At 40.2% G+C, this 27622-nt stretch overlaps 2 protein-coding genes across 2 annotated transcripts; both read left to right on the top strand.

The window, feature by feature from the left end:
• Positions 1 to 176: 176 nt before the first annotated feature.
• On the top strand, positions 177 to 12478 carry g6fl (g6f-like). Its single transcript, XM_085472704.1, has 11 exons — positions 177 to 311; positions 1250 to 1582; positions 2982 to 3248; positions 3556 to 3591; positions 3892 to 4224; positions 6560 to 6835; positions 10648 to 10770; positions 10980 to 11053; positions 11288 to 11314; positions 11698 to 11744; positions 12036 to 12478. The coding sequence occupies exons 1-11, from the start codon at positions 239 to 241 to the stop codon at positions 12055 to 12057; spliced, it is 1611 nt and encodes a 536-aa protein (XP_085328830.1). The 5' UTR covers positions 177 to 238; the 3' UTR covers positions 12058 to 12478.
• A 61-nt stretch (positions 12479 to 12539) lies between these two features.
• On the top strand, positions 12540 to 27571 carry abhd16a (abhydrolase domain containing 16A, phospholipase). Its single transcript, XM_085471720.1, has 20 exons — positions 12540 to 12674; positions 15123 to 15179; positions 15284 to 15350; positions 17075 to 17161; positions 17434 to 17519; positions 17619 to 17692; positions 17867 to 17974; positions 18434 to 18548; positions 18631 to 18732; positions 18842 to 18905; positions 19019 to 19068; positions 19392 to 19515; positions 19975 to 20079; positions 20166 to 20229; positions 20401 to 20457; positions 23229 to 23291; positions 23393 to 23469; positions 26044 to 26142; positions 26240 to 26286; positions 26928 to 27571. The coding sequence occupies exons 1-20, from the start codon at positions 12573 to 12575 to the stop codon at positions 27009 to 27011; spliced, it is 1632 nt and encodes a 543-aa protein (XP_085327846.1). The 5' UTR covers positions 12540 to 12572; the 3' UTR covers positions 27012 to 27571.
• The last annotated feature ends 51 nt before the right edge of the window (positions 27572 to 27622 follow it).

Raw genomic sequence — 27622 nt, 5'->3', positions numbered from 1 at the left:
ATGACTGGAATAATAACAGTCTTTTCCTGCTGATTATGTCCATTCTGGTTGCTCCATATCCTGTTCGGCTCAAAGATGTGCAGCAAAGTTGTTAAGATGCCACTCAGGCAAACCAATAATATTGGAGGATGCAGAAAAATACTTCTTGCTGTTCCGAAGAAGAGTAAGAAAGGTCACAGTGTCAAAGACAGAGACAACTGGTGCAGTGAGAGTGGTTTTTCTTTTCTTTAAATCTGTGATGGAGGCTGGTTTTCTCACCTTTATTCTTGCTTCCTTCTCTGTGGTATATTCTTGTCGCATCGGCATCACAGGTACGAACCGATTTCTGTGATTTTTGGAAGCACATTTTTTAACTGTACTTGAAACTATTCATGCTGAAAACACTGCCTTCATTTCCCAGCAATTACAGCTTTTGTAGTGCAAACTTTAATGAATTCACAGCTCTGAATGTAAATTACGATGATGAGTCACACCTAGCGAGGCAAACAGCAAAAGGAGAGAAGAAAGCTTTTTTCCTTCTTCTTAACTTGGTAAAAGATACAGTAGGTATAGTTTTTTTTTTTTAAATTGACCCTCTGGGACAACAAAACTATACCTACTGTATCTTTTACCAAGTTAAGAAGAAGGAAAAAAGCTTTCTTCTCTCCTTTTGCTGTTTGCCGTTTTTGCCACCTGGTCCAGTTTACCTTGCTATTTAATCCTATGCAGCACCGATATGCCCACAGTTATCATAAGATGGAAAAATCCACAGTATTTGTTTTTCTGAAATGCATTTTAAATTCATTTGAAGCAAATGTGAAGCTTTAGTTGTCTGTTTTACATAAATCGAGTTGTTATCTCCCGTAGTCTTTTTAGTGCAAAGTTCTTTTTGTTACTATCCATCCACAGCAGCACTACAAGGAAATACTGTACCGTCTGGGGAAACAAAGAGAGGAATTCTGTGCTAAAAAGACTTTGAAAGATAACCATTATGTATGACTGACTCTAACAACAGAAGCCTCATAATAGCCTCAGCTAAACTCATCTAAATCATTTTTACTCATAAATAGGGATGAGGATTAACTGTAATAGTTGCTTTTACTCTACATATGGCCATGTGTAGAGTCATTTCTTGAGTTGAAAAACATAATCCTGTCCTTTGCGCACAAGATTAAAAAAACTCGAGCAGTAAAGCAAGACTATATTTTCAATGCATTTCAGCTTCAGGAATTAATCTTTTATAATGGCAAACGTGTCTATTCTCCTTCAGATTGGAACGATGTTGTGGTGGTCAGAGAAGGAATGCTTACCACTTTGATCTGCAATGACACAAGTGTGAGAGGGCCTGTGACCATTAACTGGAAGGTGAAGCTATTTTGTACAAATGAGTGGAAATTGATCATGTTAGCCAGTACAAATGAAAGGATCTCTGGAAGTGCCTTGAAGCCATCCATGCAACTGACTGACTCTAACTTTAAAGACAGTGGGGTTTTCTCACTGTCTTTAAAGCCTGAAGCAGCAGACATTGGTTTCTACTCATGCTTGATACGACAACAAGAGAAGATACTTAAGGAGGAGATTATCCTTTTAGTCATCCTTACAGGTAGGAATAACAAGACGTTATTGTGCATTTGAAAGATACTCCTACTAACATGTCACCAAAGATTTTCAGATATATAAAGTATGCATATGTGTTTATACAGATCTATAAATGATTAAAGTTCCCCACCAGGTAATTTGTGAGATCTAAACACACTCATCATTAAATAATAATTTTTGTAATGCGGTTTTCAAGAATTCTCAGCATGGCTGCATGGCAGTGCAATGGTTAGCACAGCAAGAAAGCTGTAGGTTGAAACCTCCTGCTTGATTACATGAAGTTTGGATGGGGTTTTCTCAGGTACTCCATCTTCGTAGTGCTTCTAAATCAACTGTAGGTGTGGATGTGAGGGTTCTCCTTGTGTTTACCTTCCCCCCCTCCAAATTCAGTTCAGTTCTGTTTATATAGCACCATTTCTCCAAGTCACCACAAGGAAATTTACATTGTAGGTAAAGACCCTACAATAACACAATCAGATGACCCTCATGAGCAAACAGTTAGTGAGTGACAGTGGGAAGGAAAAATGTGGTCTGTCAGACCATGACGAGGGCTCGAGCCCACCACACCTAGCAGATAAGCAGTTAAGAAAACAGATAGATGAATTTCCAAATGTTACTACAGGACACAAGCTGCCACTGAAAAAGTCTGTTCTCAGTGTTTGTGAGTCCGGGCTTCAACAGTGTATTTTACCTATTGGACCACTGACTTTCAAAGTAGTTGTGATGTCTGTCCCAGATCAGTCTTCTGGGTACTCATCTTTAAGAATACATTTTAGGTACACTCAGAGAAACTTTCCACTTGAAGAGCTTTCATGTGTCTCTGAACATCCATCATTCTGTAGAGTCCCACAACCAGGAGAAGAAATATCAACTAAATCTTTTAGTGTAGGGAGACTTTAACTTAGTTGTTTTTGATTTTTCTGCGTTTCGGCTCCTCCATGCTGTCCTTTCCTTTTCTTTTAAATCTCTCTATGTCTTTTTTATACACAGTTCTTCTTCACAATGCTGCATAACTAAAAGAATATTATTTGCTTGATTTATAAATGACAGCAAACAGTATATGTAGGAAATGATCTTTTCTGCAACCACACTTTTATTTCGTAACATCTGGCACATCTTCTTAAGTCAAGTAGTGCACCTATATATGCAGCTCGCTTTACACTGTTTTATTTGAACCTTTAATCCACTGCATTCCAGAGGGAAACACTGGACTTTAAAACCCACTAGATTTATGTTGATAGTTACACAGCAGATAAATAATTTACTTGCAATCGAAATGAGCCTCACATCATCCAGATACAGCAATAAAAGGCTGTTTTTGCCTGCCACAATGAATGTTTGTTTAAATGGCTGGAGAATTAAGTGCATTTGCACAAATTAACTCTTTCCTGTCTCATCTCCAGTCAACGTCGTCCCCGATGTACCCATTCCTCAGTACAGCACCCTGCGGCTGATTGCCAGCGTCACTCCTGACTTTGCCTTCACAAAGGTCACCTGGGCAGGACCTGGTGATATTACACTGAAGAGCGAAAAAAAGTCAAAGACCAACACTGTGGCCAAACTACCACAAGTTCTGAACAACGATGATGGTGCTTATGTCTGTATGGTTTACCCCCGGGGTAACAGCAGCAGCCGTCTCTTTGCTTTCAATGTGGATGTAACAGTTTCTGGTAAGGCTGACTGGAAGAAGAGAAGCCGTGCAGAAGCATTACGAGCTAGAATGCATTTGTTGTTGCTTTTATTGATGGTGCAAGTGGGCATCAATGCCAGAAACTCCAGCAACAGCATTATTTATTTAGAAGTCTTGTAGCTACAGTTCTTCAAAGTATTTACTTTTATAGACCAGTTTCAAGACTCAAAAGCAGAGTGTAGATCTGCACTAAAATCCAGCTAGTCCTCCTGTGAATATTATAGTTGCTACATTTATGTATTATTCATTATTTGCTTTTTGCCCCCCACCCAACCCCATCCCCACAGCTGACAAAGTGGCCTCATTCACCAATATAACACATGGTAAGTAACTCTGTAACACAAGCAGTCTGAAAGTCCTGTGTCAGCAGCTTGGTAATCAGGCAGAGCAGAATGCAAGAGCAGAGCTGAAGAAGTGACTCTCAGCATATAAGAATGTAATCCCTATTGTTGAAGGAATTTTTTCCCCTACTGTATCTCCATTTTCCCACTTTCTTGCTATTCTGTTTATAGTTTCTCTACCCCACTCTTCATGCATCCACTTTTTAAGTCTGAATTCCCCATCCACGTGTCTTCTTGGACAGTAATGTCTCCATATCTGTCCTCCTCCACCCTTTCCTGCAGGTCCTCTGATCTCCACTGCCATTCAGGCTCACACATCCTTCCTCTTAACCTGTCCTGGTGTTGTGGGGGACTATGTGCAGGTGCACTGGGTTCCTCCAGACACCAGAAATCAAAATAATACGAAGAAGGTGTTCGATTACGACCGTTGGAGGGGTACTCTAATGACTAATCAAAACGAGAAACTACAGATGGCTGGTCTACCCTACAACCCAGAGGCTGGGAGCTTTTCCTTTCTGCTTACTCCTGACTTGAAAGATGGTGGCCTCTACGTCTGTGAAGTCTTGCTCAATGACAACGTTTTCAGCCAGAGGACGTCGCTCAGCGTGCTGAAAGGTACAGATCGGGGTCAGAGGGAGGAGGCAGTAGAAAGAGGTGGACTGGAAGGAATAAAACAATAGGAGCAGCTCCAGTGGGTCACTGGAGATTAGGACTGTTGGTTTTAGTGTAACATGTGTTAGAATGACATAAAGGATGCTGTTATGCAAGCATCTGTGATAAAAGAGATACATGGAAAGACAAATTGTCTTTATTCTCCTTGACACAGATTCTAGAGAGATTTTAGACTTTTAAATTTGCTGGACGAATTTAAGCGCTGCCTTCAAAATATATTACTACAATCTTTGTAAACAGTTGATGTATGTATGTGTGTGTATATATATGTAGGTATGCATGGGTGGATGGATGGGTTTTATTTGGTCTTTTCATCATAAAGTATGCCATATGTTTTTGTGTTGAGCTGAAATCCTGCAAAGGCCATAACATATGACTCACTCATCATTTTCATACTCATCAATTCATTCAGTGACCTTTCATGTAATCGCTGGTGGCATCTCCATTTGTTATATTTCTCCACCTACTTATTCTGCTTTTATTATTATATTTTTTCATTTTCTGTACACTTTTAAAGCAGTACTTTGACATTAAATGAAACATGCTTATTCACTTTTGTGCTCGGGGTGACATCATAGATCAAAATAACTTGCTTTGTTTGGCTTAGTATCTAACTGATGATTAACACAAATCTTTTTTCGGCTTGAAAATTTCACATTTACCAGGATATTGTTACAGAAAAATTCAAAATATAGCAATACACAAAAAGTAGCTACAGTTTTTCCAGACAATCAACCTCCTTCTTTTTTACGCCACAATTTTAGCTGCCATTTTTTTAGTTAATGTCATTGTTTTTTATCTTTGTCGTAGTTCTAAGTTACCCTGGATGTGGGAGGAAAACTTTTTAGGGTCAAAATAAGTTGGTCCTCTTTTTTTGAGAACTGTCTAGTTTGCATTAGACTGTGAGGTTAAGCCCATTCTAACAACGTAGATCAGTCTAAAATATGTTAATAAAATCAGCCTCATTGCAGCGTCTTTGCTTGCTGCACAATAAGTCCGAGTATGTTTAAGGCTGTTTGGCAAACCTTAGATATTTTTTCACTGGAAAAAACAAACAAACTTTGTTTAAAGTCTTTATACTAAACTAATATAAATGCCTCTTTTGTTCCTCTGCTAATACATTTCACAATGACACTGGACAATGGTGTTGAACTTACCATAGAATAAAAACCATATAAATTGTGAAACTAAACTATGTGCAGCTTAGTTGCAAAGTCAGTGCAGGCTCAAAGAGTGCTGTAGTGAAAAGAGACTTCCTTCCAGGAGGCCCGTGTCAAGGTGTCATTTCTCCTGCTGAATTGTCCTTGAGCAAGACACCGACTTTTTCTCTAACCCAGTTCAGTGTTCCTACAGACGATGCACTCTGACTGCAGAATAAAGGAAGAGAAAATTTCCTGCAGCCACTGATAAATTACATTATTAAAGGAATACACTGACTTTACACACATGAAAAAGAACATTTGCTCAATTCATAAATTTAAAGGAGGAAAAAAAATCAAGCAGAGTGCTTGTTGATTTTTATGAGTGTGCCTTGAGGAGTTTTCACACTTTGCAGAAGCACACATTATCACCCACATTCACCAAAGCTAATATGCACGCATACACCATGCCCTGTCATGGTGGCCTTGGAGGGTTTTACTAATCACAGTCCCCTTGGCATCCATCACAGTTGTCCAGACATGACCGGCCGATCAGTCACTGTCGCTGTCACCCTGCTTTACACATCTGCATCCCATACACACACACATCCAACCATGCACCACCAATGCACTAATCATGTGATGCACATATTTTTACCCCACCTCATTATAAGTATCATTATGCATGATTATACCTGCTGCCCTCCCACCAAGGCTGTAGGTGGCCCACACTGATCACGCTAATCAAGAGTGAAATGTGTGTGTTTTTTATGTGTGTGTGGATGGGGTCTGTGGAGCTTGATTACACCCAGATGGATTCTCATTCCACTTTGATGAGACACTAAACATCAGTCACAGTCAAGCGATGCATTAGCAGCAAATCAAGTTAATGAATATATATTATTTTGACCCTTCTCTGAATTGTTCTTTGTTTTTCATATCCCTTTACCTCATTACTCTCTATCTGTCCTTGCCCTTTTCTATATTCACACACTACCCTTTAACACACCTTGTTCCCCCCCGCAACTGCCTTTTCTGTAACTCATCATTCCTACTGGCTTCCCTTTATTTCTTTGGTCTCGTTCTCTTCCCGTGCTGCCCTCCACTCATCCGCTTATCACTCTGCATCACCTCCACAGTTAAAATCAAGAAATATTCCTCAAAGATGGAGTTGATCTGCCTCTACTCGGAGCGGTCCCAGGTCCGAAAAGTCGAGTGGAAGCATCACAACGCGAGTCGAAAGCTAAAGATGTCAAGCAGCAGCCTTGGCAGCATCACCACCAGTCTGCCCTTGCCCATCACCTTTGACATAGCAGGAAACTACACCTGCGTTCTCCACCTGAAAAATGGGCAGGCCATTCAGGCAACACAAGCTATCACAGTGTCTCCAAAGGTTGTGCAGAATTTGTCCAAAGGTTGGTGTGTTTTCTGATTTTCTTTAGGATCACTATTATATAACACACAACAGTCCTGGCAGACTTCCTGTCTGCTTGGGAATAATTAACCATGAATGTGGATGCTTCCCGGATATCTGCTGCACGAAGCGTTCTATGGCGTATTCAAGCCAACCCCAGGTCAGCTCGTCTGCCAGAGAGCCTTGGGTTTATAGAGACGAAAGCTCATGACAGATACCATATGTTATGCTTTCTTAATGTAGCTAAAGAGGTCACAGGTCAAAGCTTCCGTACAAAAAGTCTTTGTGATAATATCCAGCTGAATAACTTAATGCATTGGATAATATTCTACTCTGCATTTTATTCTAGAAAATATAAAGCCATATAGGCTATTTTTTTTTTCTCATCAAACTCACCCAGCTATCTGAGTATAAGAAGACAAGACCTTAGGACATCTCTTCCCACAAAAACTAAATAATTCAAGCTTATTGTATTGGTGGCTGTGGAGGAACACAGGAGGATGTGACAGTTGAATGAATCCCTTAGCAGAGATGAGTTCACTCCCCATAACCCAATACATCACTTGGGTTGAAGGCCCCCAGAGCTCATCGTGATGCATGGTGATGGTAAAGCTATAAGAATAATGCACAGGAAAGAACGAGCGTTGGAGGGTGAATGGCGAGTAGGAGAAGAGATGAGGCAGCAAGATTTTGTCTGATTGGAGTGGTCAGGTTGAGATACATATACAGTTGTAAGAGAAAGTTTTTGGACTTTTTGGATATTCTGATGATAAGCTAAGTCATGCTTATAGTCAAACACAATCTGACTCAATATGTAGCTAGAAGTTGCACTTTTTATGCACAGATTGAGCACACGGAGTAAATATTTAAAGTCTAGGCTGAGAGAAGTTAGGGTGCTTCTGTGCTCAGGTTAGACTGGAAGTGTGGGCTGGAGATGTGCCTCTTCTTACTAAATACATGCACACAAAGTCAGGTTACTGGCAAAGTCTGCTCTTCTCAAGAGAGACTGGCTTGAAGCAACTCTCACATGATGATGGCATCATAGAAGTGCATATTGCTAGAAAGGGCTCCAAAAGCATTTCTCTCAAGACATGGGTGTTCATGAGTTTACAAGAAAAACTGTCTGCAAGTGGAGGAAAATCAGGACTGTAGCTGCTCTCCCTCGGAGTGGGCGTCCTGCAAACATCACACCAATTCTGAGTTCTGACCTCGACCCAACTGAGATGTTGTGGTTTGACCCGAAGGGGGCTGTTCAATCAAGATGTCCCTGAAATACTGATGAACTGAAACAAGAGCGTCTCAAAGATGCGCAAGTCTCAGAAGCAGCCACAGGAAAAAAATCCACTGGAGATTGTTGTTGTTAAAGGGGGTTCAGCAAGTTAATAAATTCAAGAGTGTAACAACTTTCAGCCTGCACTCTAGCTGGTAGCTCTGTGTTTGTTATTATTTTTAATCAGATTTGTCTATAATTGTGACTTAGATAAAGATAAGACCACATTTTATGAGTAATCGCCTCATAAATTCTGGAAATTCAAACTATTTCTTGCAACTGTGTGTAGAATAAATATGACAAGCGTTGCATTTTTCCAGCATGTCACAGGGAATTTAGACTGAACAGAGTGAAAATTCAAATAATGTGAGTGTTGGATGACCTACATTTTTTTTCTGTTGAAAAGTGGCAGACTGCACAAACACAGCAATAGTGCAAGATAGCACAAAAAATCAAATCATGGTTAATAATGGATAATGTGACAATAAGTAGTGACAGTTCAAGGTTTCTGAACTGTTTTTTTTTCTCTGGAAGACATCTCGGGTAGCATCATTTTTGTGCTTTGAGCAGGAAGTAAGTGAAGCAAGTTTTTAGTGCACCAAACAACCCATATTTATATTTATAATTTTAGGATATTAACTGAAATGTAAGCCAAGCAGAGTGCATGGTGTAGGAGGTAAAATAACAATGCACTGTCAAAATTCTTTCACCGGTGGCAGAGTTCAAAGAATGCAGAATTGAACCAATTATTGTGCTGAGGAGCACACAACATACTTCAAATGTCAGGGATTTTCTGCAGTCATTTTCTATCTTCAGTTTGTCCATCGTTTGCAAAGCATTCAAGCAGTTCTTCAGGCACTCCTCCCTACAATTGCAATAATATAAATCACTCCCTACCTCATTTGAGATTAAATAGATGAGGTAAAGAAGTGGCAATGGGGGAAAGAAATAGTAAAGATATAGAGGAAGGTGAAAGAAAGAAAGAAAGAAAGAAAGAAAGAAAGAAAGAAAGAAAGAAAGAAAGAAAGAAAGAAAGAAAAAGAAAGAAAGAAAGAAAGAAAGAAAGAAAGAAAGAAAGAAAGAAAGAAAGAAAGAAGAGGACAAGTGGTCACGAGAATCTAGGGGCAGTTACGCCTCACTTCACTGTGCTCAATTACCATAATTCATGCGTTAAAGCTGGCATGGAGAACAGAGCAGGTCAGTCTTGGGGTCAGCTCTCACTACAATATTCCATTAGCAACCTCTACACTCACTCACCAATCAATTACACCTCACACAGCACATAATGATTGATTATTTTGAAGCTGGCTAAAAGCTGAGACACCGGGGCTAAGGTGAAGCCCAAGGGCCAATCCCCTTTCAAACAAAATTTGTGAAAAGTTGGTGAAAGTGAACTTTACTTTTCACCTTTTTTCTGTCCTTTGGAGAATCTTAAATGAAGGAGTTAATCATAAATTCTGCTAATTATGTAATTACATAATCAGTCTTTGCAGTGATTGAGAGTGAATGAGGCTTCTCTTGTGTAACCCAAAGACGTTTGTTAGATCTTACCGTTTTGTGCTCTATCTACAGTTGAGCAGACAGACAACGGTGCGCTTGTTCAGGTGCACTAATTTACACAATCTCTGTGGAAACAGGCGCCACCCTGCTGCTTCCCATGTTGCCCGGTGGCTGTGTTTTGCAAGACTGATGTCACCGTCATTATGCAAACAATCCTTACAAGTTTGATCGCACGCATGTGCTCTTCCCACAAAATTTGACTTGTACAACAGTGAGCTAATGTTGTGCTTATGTAATGTTTGTGATAATCATGCCTACGCTTTTAAACCACCTGTTTTTAAATACTGCATCGGCCAGGATTGGCTGAAGGACTGCAATCCCCCATTGTTTGTCAGTTTGCCTAGAAGCTTTTTGTCGCTGGGATCAGATGTCAACGGAGTGCAAAGAAAAGCATCTCCAGACTTTACCTACATCATATTTAGAAAATGAGAAATGGAATAATTAGGGTTTTGTTTTTGCATAAACAGCTTTGTGTGGAAGTGGCATTTTGCTGAGTTTTTGTTGTTTGTTGTAATGATCAGAGAGTATCTGGTCTCCTTGATACTGCTGCTTTCCGTCTTCTCATCCATGCTTCAAATTGACAGCCTTTACTGTCCAGACGGAGGGTCTGTCAGATCGATGTCTTCGAAGCTGCTCTACAGACTATTCATTCTGTCTGTTAGAGTCTCGATTTCCTCGCCTTATTTCACTGCACCCTTTGTCCTTGACTGACAGCAGTATGATGCAAATCCATGTAACATGTTCAGGAAATTGGAAGTGCAAAATGTCCTAAAATATAGCTCCAAGTGTTAAGAAAAAAAGGTTCCCCCCCCCCTGCTCGACTAGAACAAACTGGAGAGCAAACAGCAATAAGTTCCTGGACAGCCTTAATGTCATTCAACCGCACACCATCACCGCTCTCTGAGTTTTATATTAGCACCGTTCTTGGAAAAAATCATGCTTCTCTCTCTCTTTTCTCTTTCTCTCACTTTTTCCTTTTGTAGAGAGTGTCGATGACACCACCTCCTCCCCGCGCCCTTCTCTCACTGCTTTATTACTCCTGGTGCCCCTGGTTGCCGCAGCTGTCGGTGTGTTGCTATGGAGACAGAGACACATTTCTGATCGCGGTGAGTCTTCTGGCGTTTTCTTTTTTGACAGCTTTCCGTGTTCCGTCCATCTTTGGCCCCTGTTGGCTTCCACTGAGTGATCTGGGCCGTGACATCCTCTGGGGTTGTTGTAATGAATCTGCCCCCCACCCCACTCCCAGCTCCTCCATCCCTGTGCAGCCGAGTGTGTTTGCGTGTGTGTACACTAGTAACTGTCTTTTTGTACTCAGGTATCGAGCAGTCTCTGTCTGTCCACTCGGGTGAAGCAGAGAACATCTATGAGAATCCTGAAGATATTAGACAGGTGATGAATTCAACTAAATACCTCCTGATGATTTTTGCCCTCATCTTCCCCGCTTCTCCATCGCCCCTCTGGTATTTGCTTCCCTCCCCCTCCCCTCCCCTCCCCCCCTTTACCGTCTTCTTTCTATAGTGCACTTTTTCTTCCCTCGTCTGCTTCTGTTTTCCTCCGACTTCAAGTGTCCCTCCCTCTCTGTCACTTGATGTTCATTAAACCAGTTTTTTCCCCTCCCAACAGGCCCCTCCCCAGGGTCCAGTCTACATGGTGAGTTATTATGCACTCACACACATGCAGGCACTGTGCATGCATGTCTCTGTGCAAGTAACTGTGACACACATCTTCACTAGTGCATACAAAGTCTCATTCTCTCTATTGCACCCTCCCTAAGCTGTCAGCAGATACGTCTTCCTTCTCACTTCCAGTCTTCTCCTCTAATCTATCAGCCTTCACTCAGATAAAAACATTGCCTATCAACTGTCACCCTTACATTAGTGGTATTAACAAATCAATCTCATTACACACCAGAGGGACATAAATCTGGCCTGAGTACATCTCTTTATCCTTCTCCTCTCTGTCCCACTCCTTCTCACTCTCACTCACTCTCTCTCTCGCTCTCTTTCCCGTTTCCCCTTTCTTCTTTATGTCAGGATTTGAAGCCAAGAGGAGAGGATGATGTCTATAAAGAACTGGAGCGGTAAGCAAACACAGTTGCATCACCTGTGTGTGCTTTTGTATGTTGTGTGTTTGCACTGCCACTCATGTGCCCTTCACATTCTTCTCACACTCACCAATCACCCCAGCCTGAAAATCACTCTGACACTGTGGCATAATATCACGCCACGCGCTGACAGGCAGCACTCCTTCACCCGTGTGCTGTTGTTGCGTGGGCTGTCTGTGTTTGTGTTTAAGGAAGAATAAAAGAGACTGGGGCACTGGAGATTTGTGTGTGTGTGTTTGTGAGTGTGTCTTTGCATTCTGTTTTCAGATACGAGCAGTGTCAAAGCTGATCACCTACCCACATCTCCCCCGTATCCAGCTGTCACATCCGCTCAGCTCCCAGCTGCTGCAGAAGGCCTTTTTAAACACAAGTAACAGCCAAATGTCAGAGTTTGGATTTAAAGAAAAACTTCAGTGCTTTAGGGACATGCTACACAATTGTTTAAATGTTTTTACTCTATTCTAAGCTATTGTCAAGTAGTAAAGTTAAAGCATTCTTTACTTAAAATGCTTCAAAACCTGTCACCCATGTATAGCAGTTGATACAGTACCCTACTTCTGTATGTCAAATGATCTTTTCATGAGTTTCCTTGCTGTCAGTCATATTTGCTGTTTTCCAATTTTATAATCTTCTGCAAATAATATATGTACCAATAATTTTATTCTAATTTATATGTATACTAAACTTTTAAATAAAGACTTTGGGTGTAATTCTTGCTTTAATTTCTAAACAAGATATTCTTAAGAGCGTTTCGCGTTTGAGGTTTTGGTGGGTACGGGCTTCCGTAGTTCTCGTAGTGGAAGAATGGCCGTCTGGATGTGGCTTCGCTGTGTTTTAGGGCCTCATCTTCAACGAATTCATCGTTCCCCGGACCAGTCTCGACCTGACGGGAGATCGGGAAGGAGGGTACGGATGTGTACAGTATTTTGCATGATTTTTAAAGCAGCTGAGTGCGAAAGATTGAGCAATAATTAATCCTTTCGCTTCCATTTAGCTGCAGCTGCGGCCCGGAAGTGTCAGGTGTTTGTTATTGAAACCCTGCATTGCAATGACATTTTAGAAATGAATGAAAAGACAAGAACGCAACGACACGCTTTCCTTGGTCTCGTTGTGTTTTGTTTCGTCTCGTCGTCTAAGGAGCGGTCATTTAAATTCAATCTATCTTCGATGATGTCAAACCGCTTCTGCTAACGCTAGCCAGGAGCCGAGGAGAACCCAGGAGGAACGAAACAGAAACAAATAAATTGAATAAAAATATTAAACTCAAACAGGGACAATTTAAAGGCATAAAAACTGTAAAAAGCATTTGGGAAGACAGAATTGTAGAATACATTCTGTCTTCAAATTATAATGCTAACAGCTAAGCTAACGTTTGCTAACTTGCATGAAATTAACGATAGATCGAATAAGTGATGCGAAGGAAATGACACCGCAACCACAAAAGAATTAATTAAAAGTATCCCTAGAAATTAAATGAGAGCTGGAGATCTAAAGAATTCGACGCTCAGCATCGAATACATACACTTCTACATAGACTTACACACTTTATTAGGTACACCTTGCTAGTATCGGGTTGGGCCCTGTTTCGCTTTAGTTCTTCGTGGTACAGATTCCACAAGGTGCTGGAAACATTCCTCAAGGATTTTGGTTCGTACTGTTATGACAGCTTCACGCAGTTGCTGCAAGTTTGTCAGCCTTACATGCATTATGTGAATCCCATTTCACCACATCTCAAAGGTTTTGGTTGAGCGGGTGGTAGGTCGTTTGAGTGCAGTGAGCTCATTGCCATATTTAAGAAACCAAACTGATAAGGTCTGAGTTCTGTGATATGGTGACTGCTGGAAGCAGCTATCGGAAGAAGGGTACACAGTGGCCATAAAGGGATTGACATGGTCAGCATCAATATTGGGGTAGGCTGTGGTTTTTAAATAAAGCTTAGTTAGTCGCCCAAAGTATACCAAGAAAATATCCCGCACACTCGAGCCGGTGCAATTTCTAGCCTCCTTTTCTATTCTTAGCTGATAAGAGTGGCACGTGGTGTGGTCTAAAGCAGCTGTAGGCCATGTGTGTCAAGATTCAAGATGTGAACAAGATTCAAATTCAGCAGATGGTCTTCACTTTGTTTACATGCCTAAATAGTTCTACCTGCAGTTGCACCTAATAAAGTGGCCATGTTACTATATGTGGTGATGATTGAAAGGGAGAGGGAAAAGATCAATAGGAACAGATGTGCAAAAACAAAGCAGTGAATAATATATCCAGTATGGATATGTACAGATGTTTACGTTCATGAGTACAACTTTGTGTTCACCTGTCACACAAGTGTGCAGTTCTATAGAGCTAATGCTTCCTGTCAGCAGAGGCGAATGAGTGTGTTGGAAATGTGAATGCAGATTGATACTAATGCTATTATCAATTTTGCCTTTAAGTCAGACTAAAGCAGTTGATTAGCTTTTTGATTCCAGATCAATTTTATCTTTGAGTCTATGATCTGTAAATTGAGTAAAACGAGAGATGTGCAGATTAAGATGTGCAGAAGGTCCACAGTGACATAAATGTGATGTCACTGTTTTCCAACTGTCAGAAAAACATGTTGTTATTGATACGATTCCTGAGGGCTGGACAATTTGGAACCAGCACTCGGTTTCCATACTCTGTGTGTAATGAATAATAGACAGAATAGGATGTTTTGTCTTTTATGGGGAGAAATCTGTTCATTGACCACCTTCATCTCACTGTCTGAAATGTGTTCAGCTTTTTCCTAATGATTGTTGCAGCCTTGTGAATGACTTTATTGATCCTGTTGGCATCTCTTCACCAGTAGACCACAGACTGCTTGAAGATCTCTAGTTGCATACATTGACTGAGCTGAGCTTCCACAGATGATCCTGGTTCCATATATTTCTGCCTACATTTAGCCTTTGCATTCAAACTTTAAAAAGCAATCAGCAGCTTTGCAAACAGCTATAATAAGAAAGGTAGATGAATAACAAAGATGCTGCCTGCAGTTTCTGTGTGCTGTGAAGAAGGTCATTAAGTGCTCAGCAGGTATTTGTGCGTAATGTTAATGTTCAAATTTGACCATTACCTTCTCAGTCTTGTTTACATTTAGTAGCAGTTGATTCCTGCTACACCACTTCATAAAGTTATCCACCAGTTCCCCAACCACCACCACCAAGTCATCAGAAAGCCTCTGCAGGCAGCATGATTCAGAGCTGTAATAGAAATTTTAGGTGTACAGAGTGAACACGCATAACTCAGAACCTTTCTCTTTCTATTAATAACTTGATTTTACGTAACATCAGGGAAACTATTGATGCATGATATGATCAGTATTTCCTTCTCTTTTGCCAGGGATGGAACTACCAACCTAGGGGTCTGGAAAGACACACTGACAGCATTCTTGGCTGGGTCAGTATTATATCGTAATGAACTGTATAGAAAGAAGTAGGTGGAGTTAAACAGAAGTAGATTAAATTAATGATTAGTGATTTGTTTATGATTTCTTCCTCCAGGCTTCAGCACTATGGTCTCTGTCCTACTACAGCTCTCCTCTTCTTCTTTGCTATCTTTACAGGAAAGGTAGGCTGATTCATGAATTGTGTGACTACAGCTGAAATTATTAGAAATGTTAGTCAGTGTGTTGATTATCTGGTTAACTGGAATTTAGTCAGCAGCCATTTTTTATAAGTGATTAATGGAGGAAGTGTCCAGTGGGAAGGTTATTTTTGTAAATTTGAAATTATTTCAGGCATTTGAAGCCACTGCCTCGGGGTGTGGGAATGTTTAATAGACATTTTCACTATTGTTTGATGTTTAAAAGACCTGAGTTAATCTATAGATTGGAGTAAATAATTGCTAAATGAATTGATAATAATTGTTATTTGTGCCAGATATGTTGATGCTCCAACAAGTTGCAGTTAAAAATGAGTCAGATGATAATTTAGTGAATATATTATAATACATTGTGATGATGATGATGATAATAATAATAATAATAATAATAATAATAATAATAATAATAATGATGTTATTTTGCTGGCTCTGAAAAAAAGTGAAGCAAGTAGTTTTTGTTTGATGCACAGTAAAAATAGCTTTGAGCATCACTTTGATTATTTAATGTGGGAATTTTTCATTGTTCTGGTTTTTTCTACATTACGTGTGTGTTTGTTTTTTTTAAATAGATTCATATAATTATACCAGTCTCTTTGTCCAGTTCTGTTCCTTTGTACTCTCAGTGAAAAATGGCAAATTAAAAAAGAAGCACTGAAGCCATTTTCTCATTCTTTGTACTTCTAAAATGTGAGCTTCATGGGTTTAGTGAATGTCGTTTTCAAAAGCTTTAGGACCATTTTGGGGTTATTTATAATTTGAAACTGTGACTGAAGGTAGAATACATGGTAATTAATCTAGTGTAAAGACATTATAGATATTATGAGAAGTGGTTATGAGTACAAAATGTGAACATTCTAATTATTCTCTTAAAGAAATGCGAGGCTTCAAAACAGGTGCATAACCTGAGAGAGTCATATTAAAAAAATAAACTGGAGCACTGAGAGTGCACGGAGAAATAAAATAAATATTAACTAAAGTTAATATATTGATTTTACCCTTCTGTCCTCAAATCATAAGATTAATGATTTTTCTAAAGCTTTCCCTGATTAGATGCAATAACAGTGTTTACCATCTATGATATCCGACCCTGCAAAATGAAGAAATGTGGTCACAAAAAATTAACAAAAAGGCGTTAATTTCAGATTTTTAGGGTTTTTTCAGATGCATTTATGGGTTCATGTGTATCTCAAAGAATATTCAAGTTTTTACTTGTAATTTAAGATTTGTTTTTTTTATTCACTTGATATTTTCTTTTAGGTTTTACTACAGAATATTACCTCCTTCTCACTGCTATTTTTTCATTAATTTGCTTAGAATGGTTTCAAATAATCATCATCATAATTTCCACTTAGACACATGTGGCCATATTTCTCTTTCTGCTGAGAAAGGGGGGAAAACTACCATTAGGAGATGTACTTAGGAACTGCTGTTCACATGCATGTGGGAATAATATAAAGCTAATCAACTGAAACACCCAGTAAGACTGTGCATCAAGAAAGTAATTGCTTGAGGTTGTGTGTTACTCCTTAGTGTAAAGTGCTTATGGTATTGATTTATGCACATGGTTGTAGGGTAGCTGTCAGCTTGTGAATCTTTTTATCAGTGCTTGTTAATGAGCCTCGAGTCTGGCAGACAGATGAAGGGGTACACTATGATGGTGTTTGCATCACTGTTACTTTGTCTGTCTTTAGGCTTCATCTGTAGCAGTAAACTGGTTCCTGTGAGTCAGTATGTGGGAACTGTTCTTGTGTGTCTTCTTGGAGTGGCCTGTCTTAGAGGTGAGGCTGCTGATTTGAACTCTCTGGGAGACGATGAGTAATTCAGTTCATTCATCTTTCGAGATCAAAACCAATGCTGTGTATGCTGCATGCCAATAAGATTTTATTACCATTGAGACAGTTGAACAAGGTCTACACCCACGAGGCATACTAAACGTACCCTTGAGGATTTGCAGTGAAATGTGTTTTGTGTCTCACATGGACTTTGCTATAACTCCATCTGTCTTTGCTTTCCCCCTGCCTCCCTTTGCTCTTTTCATTTATCGCCAAAGGGTGGGGGAGATTTAGGAACACTGATTATGTTCAGTTTATCACAATTCTTGAGGAAACCAAGAAGAATCACACCCCAGCAAGCAAGGTGAGATCATAGCAGCTGAACTCAGAAGCTCAACATTAATACTGTTTTGAGAATTAAGAGAGATAAATGACTAAGACATATTTTCTGCTTTCCTTCCAGAAAAAACTGAGATGCTATGACTTTGACTTCTCACATTGGCCTTTAGATTTCAGCTGGACTGAAGTCAGCAGTCCGTAAGTTTGTTTAATCTGTAGTGAACCTGAGGTCGCTGCTTTTCTCTTCTCTGCTTATTTTAAATATATGAATTCAAAGCACTGGGTATTACACTGGATGAATACAGCCACTGAATGTCAAGTGCTTTGTGGCTCACTTGATTCATTGTAAGCCTTTGACTACCTGTCTGACAGAAAGCTGTCCAAGGCTGGCGTTTCTCTGCTGAGGCCAGAGCCCAGATTAAGAGGAGCAGCAGACAGTGTCCTCCACTCTGTCCGCACTTTACCATGCCACATCATCAGGTAAATGCAGAGTTTGTGTTACATCTCTTTTCCACCTACATGGTGTCTGTGCTGGTACTGATGCAGGCTTGCCTGTTGAGATCCATTTCTGCATGTTTAAGAATGGATTGTTAATATCACAGCAAGTGGAAATTTGGGTAATTTCCATGGGCACATCGGGTGCAGCCTCTGGCAGTAATTGATGAATTTTGTGTGGAAGACTCTTCCATAAAAAATAATATCTTTTGTGGTGAAAATGCCTGGACCCAACACCACATCTGTGGAAAAGGGGTAACACTGATCAATGATTTGTTAATTGCAACGCACCAATGGAGCACCAATGGAGCACAAACTCTTAACCTTAGGCATCCTATTCCATCCCCTTCAACCCTTTTTTTTTTTTTTTTTTTTTTTTTCTGAAAATATTTTTTAGCCTGTTAGCAGTTATGCCACAGTGTCATTATCTGTCTTTGTCTGCAGTTTTGTCATTGCCCACACGTTTGGGAGGAGGATGCTGTACCCCGGTTCTGTGGGTTTACTGCAGAAAGCCATGAGACCAATGCTGCAGCAGGGTCAGGCTAAATTAATAGAAGAGGTGGGAAAGAAGCATATTTGGTTTCTCATATAGAGTATAATAAATGCACACACTCAATCATTTTTGTCCCACTTTGTCACAGTTTGACGGCCAAAGAAACAAGCTGGTGGCCTGTGACGGTAATGAGATTGACACAATGTTTGTGGATCGAAGGAGAGATGGGGGACAGAATGGCCAGACTCTGGTAAATGTCTGCAGTGATTTGTTATTTTATGCCTTGGGCTTGTTCCAGGGTCCGACATCATTTCTGTCGCGTTGGTCACGTTACAGCTGGTTCTCTAATTCTGCCACAGGTCATCTGCTGTGAGGGGAACGCAGGCTTTTATGAGGTGGGCTGCATGAATACGCCGCTGGAGGGTAAGGAATGCTTTACTTTCCAAGAGCTGAAATATTTTGTAGTGACATTTAAATTTCGTGCAGTGGGAAATTGTCGCAGTTATAGTTCAGTATTGTGCTGATGTACACTGTAGGTGGCTACTCTGTACTGGGCTGGAATCACCCTGGCTTTGGAGGCAGCACGGTAAGCAGTGTTGGTAGATTTTTTTGTTTTTTTTTTTTGTTTTTTTTATCATAAAATAGGTCTACAATGTATGTGCTGCATACTGTACTGCTGTGTGCTTGAGTTAGAACAAATAAACAGCTCAGTGGAAAATACCAGTATGTGGAAATTCTAGTTTTAGCCAGGGAGTATTGTTCAAGAGGAACGTGTACACTCCCATTAAAGATAAAATCATTTGGGAGGTTACTTAAAGTGTCATTGTTTATGTGTAGGTTGAGCCTGTTAATTTAGTCATGCATGATGGGCGGGTTTTTTTTTTTTTTAAACCTGTATTTTCCTTTCAGGGAGTGCCGTTTCCCCAGAATGAGGCCAACGCCATGGATGTGGTGATCCAGTTTGCAGTACACAAACTGGGATTCAGCCTCAGCGACATTGTTATATATGCCTGGTCTATTGGAGGATTCACAGGTTCTCAAAGACAAGAACAACACATGCTAATTTTTTAATTTTTTTTCCAGTTTTTTGTGCTAAAAAAAAATTTAATTCTAACCTTGAATACCCAGAGGTAAAAATGTAGCACCCACACAGAGCTTCAGGATACTGTAGAGTAATCTTAATTTCACCTGTTTATTCTGACCATGTCAACAAACATGCTAATGTTTCAGCCTCATGGCCCTCGTCAGAGCATGGCTGGAATAAATCGCTAAAATTAAGATTAGTCAACCTTATCCTGAGGCTTTGTGTGTGCGTGGCACTCTCTTTAGCTTTTGGGTATTCAGCTGAAGTACAGTACATGATCAGCACTTTAATGTTAAGTGTGAATTATGGTATGTAGTCCTTCCTCGGGCTTATGTTTATCCCTTATCTGTGTTTTCTTTTTTTTTCTTTTTTTTTTTTGTTCCTCTGTCTCTTTATTTCTCTTTTTAGCCAGCTGGGCAGTGATGTCATATCCAGAGATCCAATCATTAGTGTTGGATGCCTCCTTTGATGACCTCCTGCCTCTGGCCCTCAAGGTCATGCCTGACAGCTGGAGTGAGTCCTAGATGTTAAAGATCTCAAACTCTATGTAGCAACTTTTTGTAGAAGTCAGTAACTTGAGTGTATTTGGTCTCTTTCAGGGCCGTTAGTACAACACACAGTTAGGCAATACATGAACCTCAACAACGCTGCGCAGGTTCTTAAGTGAGTGGGACAGTCTGATTGCAGTGACACTAATCGTGAAAAGTCAAACTCTGAATCACTGAATGTTATGTAATACAGCCGCTAACAATAGCAAAACTACATTTTTTTTAGTGGATTGCTCACAGTTGTGTGGTTGATGATTAACACAAGCGCATGCAACTCTTTGTGCAGATACCAGGGACCAGTCCTGCTGATCAGGAGAACCAGAGATGAGATCATCACCACAACGTAAGTCCACACATGTCATGGAACTTATAAAGTCCTTCAAATGGCTCAGCATGGCAGGTTTGCTTTTTACTGCCCAGCCCACTGCAGAAATGTCCACACATGATGCAGTCAGACCACAGAAAGTTCAGTGATTGCTGGTGACATGAAGTGGGCAGGTTTTCTCACCACTGGGGTGAGCAATTAAAGCAACTATCAATGAGAATGAAGGGTATTGTTGGTTGACATGAGATACGGTTACCTAGGTAACCAGAGCTTGGAATATCTGGTAATTGCATCAACCACCAATGCGTGACAAATAAAACATTTCCGGTGTGGACTTTCCTAAGCGGGGACTTTTTTAGGGGAAGCTGGATTTAGAGAAGGAGAAAGAAAGCGCTAAATGACATCTCAAATTAAAAATGCTCAAAGATGAAGGAGATGGAGCATGTCTAGTTACCCCATATCAGTTCCCCAAAACCTGGGAAGATAGTTGGTGACCTGGACACACTGACACACACAAGTATCTATAATATATAATTATTAAGTACACTGAATTATCACCCATAGTATACCCTTACTTCATCCATAGAATTTGCTACAGAGGTGTGCATTAACATAGTGAACATAAATATTCATCCCAGAGTCATCCTGGGCATGCTCTATGCTCAGGGACACTACAAGAAACCTACAGAGATACTACAGCTCGGACTTGTAACATTTAACTTGCTGAAGCCTGCAAAGTTGAGTACAATTAGAAGAAGATTGAACAAGTGTGGCTTGTTTGGAAAGGTTTGCCGGGAGAAAACCTCCCAGATGCCTGCAAAGTTGCATCTGAACAAACAACAAGACTTCTGGAACAATGTCCTTTAGACAGATGAGACCAAAGTGGAGATTGGTGTAAACCAAACACGGCATATTAGCACAAACACCTCATACTAACTGCCAAGCACAGGGGTGAAGGGGCTGCTTTGGTCTTGTTTTGCAGACACAGAACCATTTTGCCTTGCAGTCATTGAGTTGTAACTCCTCTGTTTTCCAAAGTATTCAAGAGTCAAATGTGAGGCCATCTGTTCTTCAGCTAAACATGGCTGAAATTGGGTTTGATCTGAAGCACAGCAGCAAATCTACAGAAGGATGGTTGAAAAAGAAAATAATCAAGGTGCTGCAATTGTCCAAAGTCCAGATCTCAATCTGATTGAAACGCTGTGGCAAAAACGTTAAAAGAGCTGTGGACAAACAAACACCCACAAACTTCAATGAACTGAAGCAAAGCTGTAAAGAAGAGTGGGCCAAAATTCCTCCTCAACGATTTGAGAGGTTGATAAAGTCATGCAGAAAATAATTAAAAGAAACAAATAAAAAGCTCAGGCTCCAGACTGCTTTAAATACAGCTTCAGGGTTTTTTTCTACTCTTAGGTCTGTATAATAGCAGTGACAGTGGATTCTGGTAACGTGGCTGACTCTCAGGCACACAGCTCTGGCTGTGAGTACAAGATCCCACATTAAACCCTCCTATTTAAGCTTCACGGTTGTGAGGGACAGTCATTCAGAAGAAAGTTGATTAATATGGATTAGATTGTAAGTAATATAAAAAAAAATTTTAACAATTGTGTACCAAGCAAACAGTTGTTTATTTCCACAGCACTTCCATAATGTAGTTGACGAAAGCAAACTCTCACAATACAGAGAGAAGTAGAAAGTTCACCCTCAGTCACAAATTGACATATTTCTTGGATAAGCAGTAACCGAAACTTCTTACTTCCTTTGGTTCGGTTCATTACAGTTATGAGATAGCTGTATTGTAGATTTCTCCAGGGAACATGAATGCCAAGGTGAGCTTTTGACTCAAACTGCAGAAAATATTCAGTGCAGCGATATTTGATTTGAAGCCCTTGCACCGGGTGTTTCAGTTCAGTTTGCCTTGTAACCACTACAGGGAACGTGAAAGGAAAGTCAGTGTTTGTTACTTACAGCATTAAAAATCTGATTAAAAATCAGTATTTATCTGATGATGATAACTGTCTGGATTTTTCACAAGTTCCTGTGCTTTTAGTCCAAACTATTTCCAGTAATAACATCCTGTAGTCATGATTTCAGTGAAGGTTATGAAAGTTTTGTGTCTGTGAATGGATTTGCTTGCTTCTATTTATTTTATTGTGAAGAAATATTATTTAAATGTGAAAATTTGTAATGTGATGAAATGTTTGATTAAATATATGAATAATACAGCAGTCTGAGTGAAGACAGATTCAGATGGATTTAAAACACAAATTCTTACAAAGTTGCTACAGGATGTTAGTTTAACTACAAAATCTTAAAGGCACTCGGCAGTCTTACTTTATATAGGAGTACAAGCAGAACACCACCAGTTGGCAACTAGTTGAGTGGAGTCTCCTGTTGCAAAGAGACCCATCGAAGGGTTGCGTTTAACAGCGCAACCCTTTCCATATTGATTGCAATCTGTTGGCGCTCTGTCTGCAGATAAATTAGACAGCAGTTATTTGCAAACCTTTAGAATCTGTCTGAGTGTGATTGCAGTCAGTCTGAGTTGGATCATCGTTGTTTGGAGATAGGTTGCCTTCTGCAGGGTGACCTGTGCAGTTTCCTTGTGATTGTCCTGCAGTCAGTAGCACCAGCCACGCCTATGTTTCCTCGCTGTGAGGAGAGGCTGTCGTCACATTTTTACTCTATTCATATTTTGTTGTTTCACATGTAGTTTTAAAATAACCTTTTTATTGTTGGATTTATTTTTTTTTAAGTAATTAACCTTTGAGTTTTATTTTGCATTTCAGGGGTCCTGAGGACATCATGTCTAACAGAGGCAATGACCTCCTGCTCAAGCTGCTACAGTTCAGGTTGGTCTCTTAGTCTTCAATGTTCTCATTGTTCTCGCTGTTCAGTCAATTTGCACTTGAGTAATACACTTTTTAACTGGCGATATCATTTTTCTGGACAGGTATCCCAAAATAATGACAGATGAAGGGATCAGAGTAGTCAGACAATGGCTCGGAGCCTCCAGTCCATTAGAAGAAGGTATGTGGCACTGTTACGTTCTGGTCCCGGCAAGTAAATAAACGTAACAAATAGTTTGCCCCACTCACTTCCCACCCACGCACAAACCCCAACAACGACACCTTTTTTAAGTATTTAAGCAGCCATTTATTTTCATCAGCAGTGAGCAATGCCAAAACAATAAACAAAACTCCCTATAAAACAATCCCTAGTCTTCCCTACACCAAAATAAAAAGAAGCCAAAACAAAAGACAAGTCACTTACCTAACTATCTAACGAAAAACAGGAGAAAACTTGTTCAACAAAAGAAAACGGCTTCTCACGCCTACTAGGCTGCGACAGTGAAAGTTATACAGCAAAGGAACAAAAAAAGTGACCGCCACTTGTTAACTTATTTACAATTATTTACATGGCAAGGCTAGAGGTACACGTGAATACTCCAGCCTGCACTACAATGACACAACACACAACTCTGTGACCGAGTCAACGGGGTTCCAAACAGCACTCCCAGGTGACTGTCATCCAGACGTTAAGTACTGGAGGTGGTCCATCAATTATCCAGTCGGAAGGTGTGTAGAGACTCCACCCAGATACCTAGCAGCCACGCCCAGGTGTCCACCTCCTAGGAGAGAAAAAAGGGAAAATACCGCCACCATCCTCCGGTGGGAGGCACAATACCAACAAACACATCACTGGGTCATAACAGGCACAGTAAAAGGTGTTATTGTAAAAGTCTGACTCCTCCTTTTAAAAATCTAAAAACTATAATTCACATTTCCTCTTCGTGATGGTTTCCTTGGACAGATCTTGTGTTCTGATTACTCAACAAATGATTCAGATTGTGTTGCTCCGGCTGAAAATCTTCACAGCACAGATCGTTTGCCTCAGGATATTACAGTAGACCTTGTTGAAAATTTTACCCCGAGGTACAGAGTTACAGCGCACAACCTCGTGTTTGTAAAAACGATGATCATGCACCTGTTTACACCTTCAGAATTTGTACAATGCAGAAAACCTTTGTTTTGACTCGGAGGTCATTTAAATTAAATAGGTTTTTATTGTTTTATTCATTTTTATGGGTAAAACTTTTGATAACTTTATGGATTTGTCACATTATGGCCAACCCTGCATGAAATTTTTACTGGAGGTGCGATCCGCCCAAAAACTAAAGTGATTAAGTTTTGAAAATTGATAACCTGATCTGGGTCCAGGAGAGATGCATTAATGTTGTGAAATGGGAGAAAATTGGGCAGATTCTGCAATATAATCATAAATACGTTAAGAACGAGTGAATTTATTGTAGAGGGAATTTCCAGCCTTGTGGTGGTTGGACTCGGACATCTACAGTTATGCCCTTAGGTATTTAAACAGTTTGCACACTTGACAGGAGATTTTGAATCAAACAATCAAAAAAGCACGCTTACCAAAAGTACTGTATCACCTGTTTTCAGATGCTTAGAAGTAATTGGACCAGTGGTTTACAGTTTCATGGCCTGGTGAGGCCTGTGCCCTTCTTATTAAGTGACCATTAAACCAATAGGAGCTGAAGTTATATTTGGTAGCGTTTTACTCTCAATGAGAAGACCAGAGAGATGTTTATAGACCATCATTAGACAAAAACACAGACTCATCAGAGGGAATGTAAACTCTAGAAGTGGTCAAATAAACAATCTGATTCTTTCTTAAAAAGAAGGAATGCACTCACCAGAGGTAGGCAGATCATTGTGAAGATCTATAACCAAGAGGGGCCTTTGTGAATGTAAATACAGAGGGTTTACAATAAGGTGCAAACCACTGGTTACACACAAGAACTAGTAAGGACATGTGCACAGTCCTGAAATAAAAAGTCTGAATGATGGGAGGAAGAGTAAACCTATGGAGAAACAGAAGCATACCATGTTTTCTATAAAACATGGTGGAGGGAATGTTATGACAGTGTAACTAGGTCACTGATGTTTGATGTTTTTGTGACTGCTGACTGCTAGAAATGGCAACATGAACTGGGACGTATACAGAGCTGCAGATTCAGCCAGATGCTGTTAAACCGATCAGGTAGCACTTCGCAGTGCAAAGGGATAATGACCAGAGTGGTTAAATCTAAAGAAATTGGATGGCAGTCATTTGATCTCAACACAAATAGAGCATCATTTTCAATTTTTACATGCAACTCACTGCAGCAAAGAGCCATAAATAAGCAGTAACTAAAGGTGGCTGCAATTATAGGCTTGGCAGAGCAAGGTAGGAAATACGGCATTTAGTGATGCCTATGGTATCTGGACGGGTACTAACTGAATGTAAAGGATTTCATTAAAGTATTATACTTTGTCATTTTACTTTTGAGCGTTGGGAAATGAGGACAGCGTTTTAAAGTGGCTGTTATTCCTTAGCAGTAAATGCAATGTATTTTAAAAACAGCTTGAATTCAAGCTAAGTCTGCCCTTCACTCCCAATCCAAGCTACAAAATTGGTGTAATTGTCCAAAAACATGTGGTCCTAAATGTATTCAAAGTGTAAATTTTGGCTATATTTAGGACACCAACTTGCTCGTAAATTTGTATTATTAACTGTATAATAACACCAGCTCTTTGTCTGCAGCGTCTGTGTACAGTGGCTATGAAGTGGACGACGACTGGTGCGTGTCTGTGCTGCAGTCCTATCAGGCAGACAGAGATGTTTCGTTTCCATGGAGTGTTGGTAAGCCCTGGGCTGCTTTCACATTTAAAAGGCAAATAAACTCCCCACAAACATAAAGTGTTTTTAATACGGTCTGATGCACTGTTAATGTTACCAGGTGAAGATATGACTCTAGAGGGAAGGCGGCAGCTGGCTCTATTCTTGGTAAGGAAGTCATCCGCTGTTATCAGTGTGCTACATCTCCGTGAGAACAGTTATTCCCCTGTGTGGCTTAAAGGGCAGCCACTTGTTGTCTTTATCTGATCTGTCCAAGTTTGATTTTAATACATTCAAGTTCCTCCTTTTACGCTCAGCGTCTCATTTCCTTTTCTCGGTAAGCCCCATCTTCTCGTTTTAGGTCGGTTTACCTTCCCCCCTTCTATTGCATCCCCATTTAAAAAAAAAAAAAAAAAGAAAAAGAAAAAAAAGATCACAGCTATTCAGACAGCATTACCACTAAGGAACACTTTCCTGGTCGCCATAGTAACCAGCTCACCTGTGATCTCAGGTTGACTGGTGTAATATATTTCACTGCGCTCAGCTTATTGAAGTCATTTAACATCAAACAAGAGGAGTGCCATCAATTACAGCTAATGCTATGCTTTTCCTCCCCTGGTAATGCCTTCTAAATTAGGCTTTATTCACCTCCTGTGTAAACCCTTAAGAGATGGGAGAGATTTGTAAGGCACTGAGCCAGATAGACCAAACCTAATATAATCAAGTTCTGCACTTTTTGTTCATTGCCCTCCCACACCTCTCATTCCACATTCCTCCTCCATCCCTGCTGTCTTTTTCTTTCTCTCAAGGCACGAAAGTACATGCGAAACTTCGAAGCAACACACTGCACTCCTCTCCCCGCCATCGAGTTCCACCCGCCTTGGAGACTGTAAAAGAAGGGGGGGGAAAGCCCACTGATGGATGGACGAGGGCAAAGACAGAGGACTCGTATGGCCGGTGGTCAGAGTTTGTTCCTGGCACAGCGTGAATGTACTGCTGTGATTTTGTTCTAGGATTTTTCTAAGACGAGTTGTCGCGTATAGTTTTGCCGTGATGGCATCTAGAAGTATCTGGTCTACTATTTATGCCCCCTCAGACAAATCCCTGTAAATTATAACATGTTTTATTTTAGTTTTTGTAATGAATTCTACTTTTCAGTGTTTCTCCTTTTAAAAAGAAAAGAAAGATGCATTTTAAATAAATGCACAAGCCATTACTCACTCCTTCCAGTCTCCCCCTCTTTGGCTGTATTTCTAAAGCAGCTGTAAGTAGAAATATGTTGTAAGTGGATTTAAAAAATTCCTAATATTGTCAGGCCAGAAGAACTTAAGTCTTTAAAAATGCAGCCGAAGCCATTCAGGTTCATTTCCTTTCTGTGGGCACCGTCTTTCTGAACAAAGCTGTATCCTAAAATGATGCTCTTAAATGTTCTATTAAATATGCCGAATGAAAATTTGACAAGGGATTTGATTCTTTTGTTCATTATTTGATACGACTGCTCAAC

Source organism: Copadichromis virginalis, linkage group LG11, assembly GCF_057382275.1.
Source record: "Copadichromis virginalis isolate Kocher_CV1m ecotype Utaka linkage group LG11, C_Virginalis_male_GT1.1, whole genome shotgun sequence".
NCBI lineage: Eukaryota > Metazoa > Chordata > Actinopteri > Cichliformes > Cichlidae > Copadichromis > Copadichromis virginalis.
Note: the sequence above shows the minus strand (reverse complement) of the source record. Positions and strands in the feature narration are given on the sequence as shown.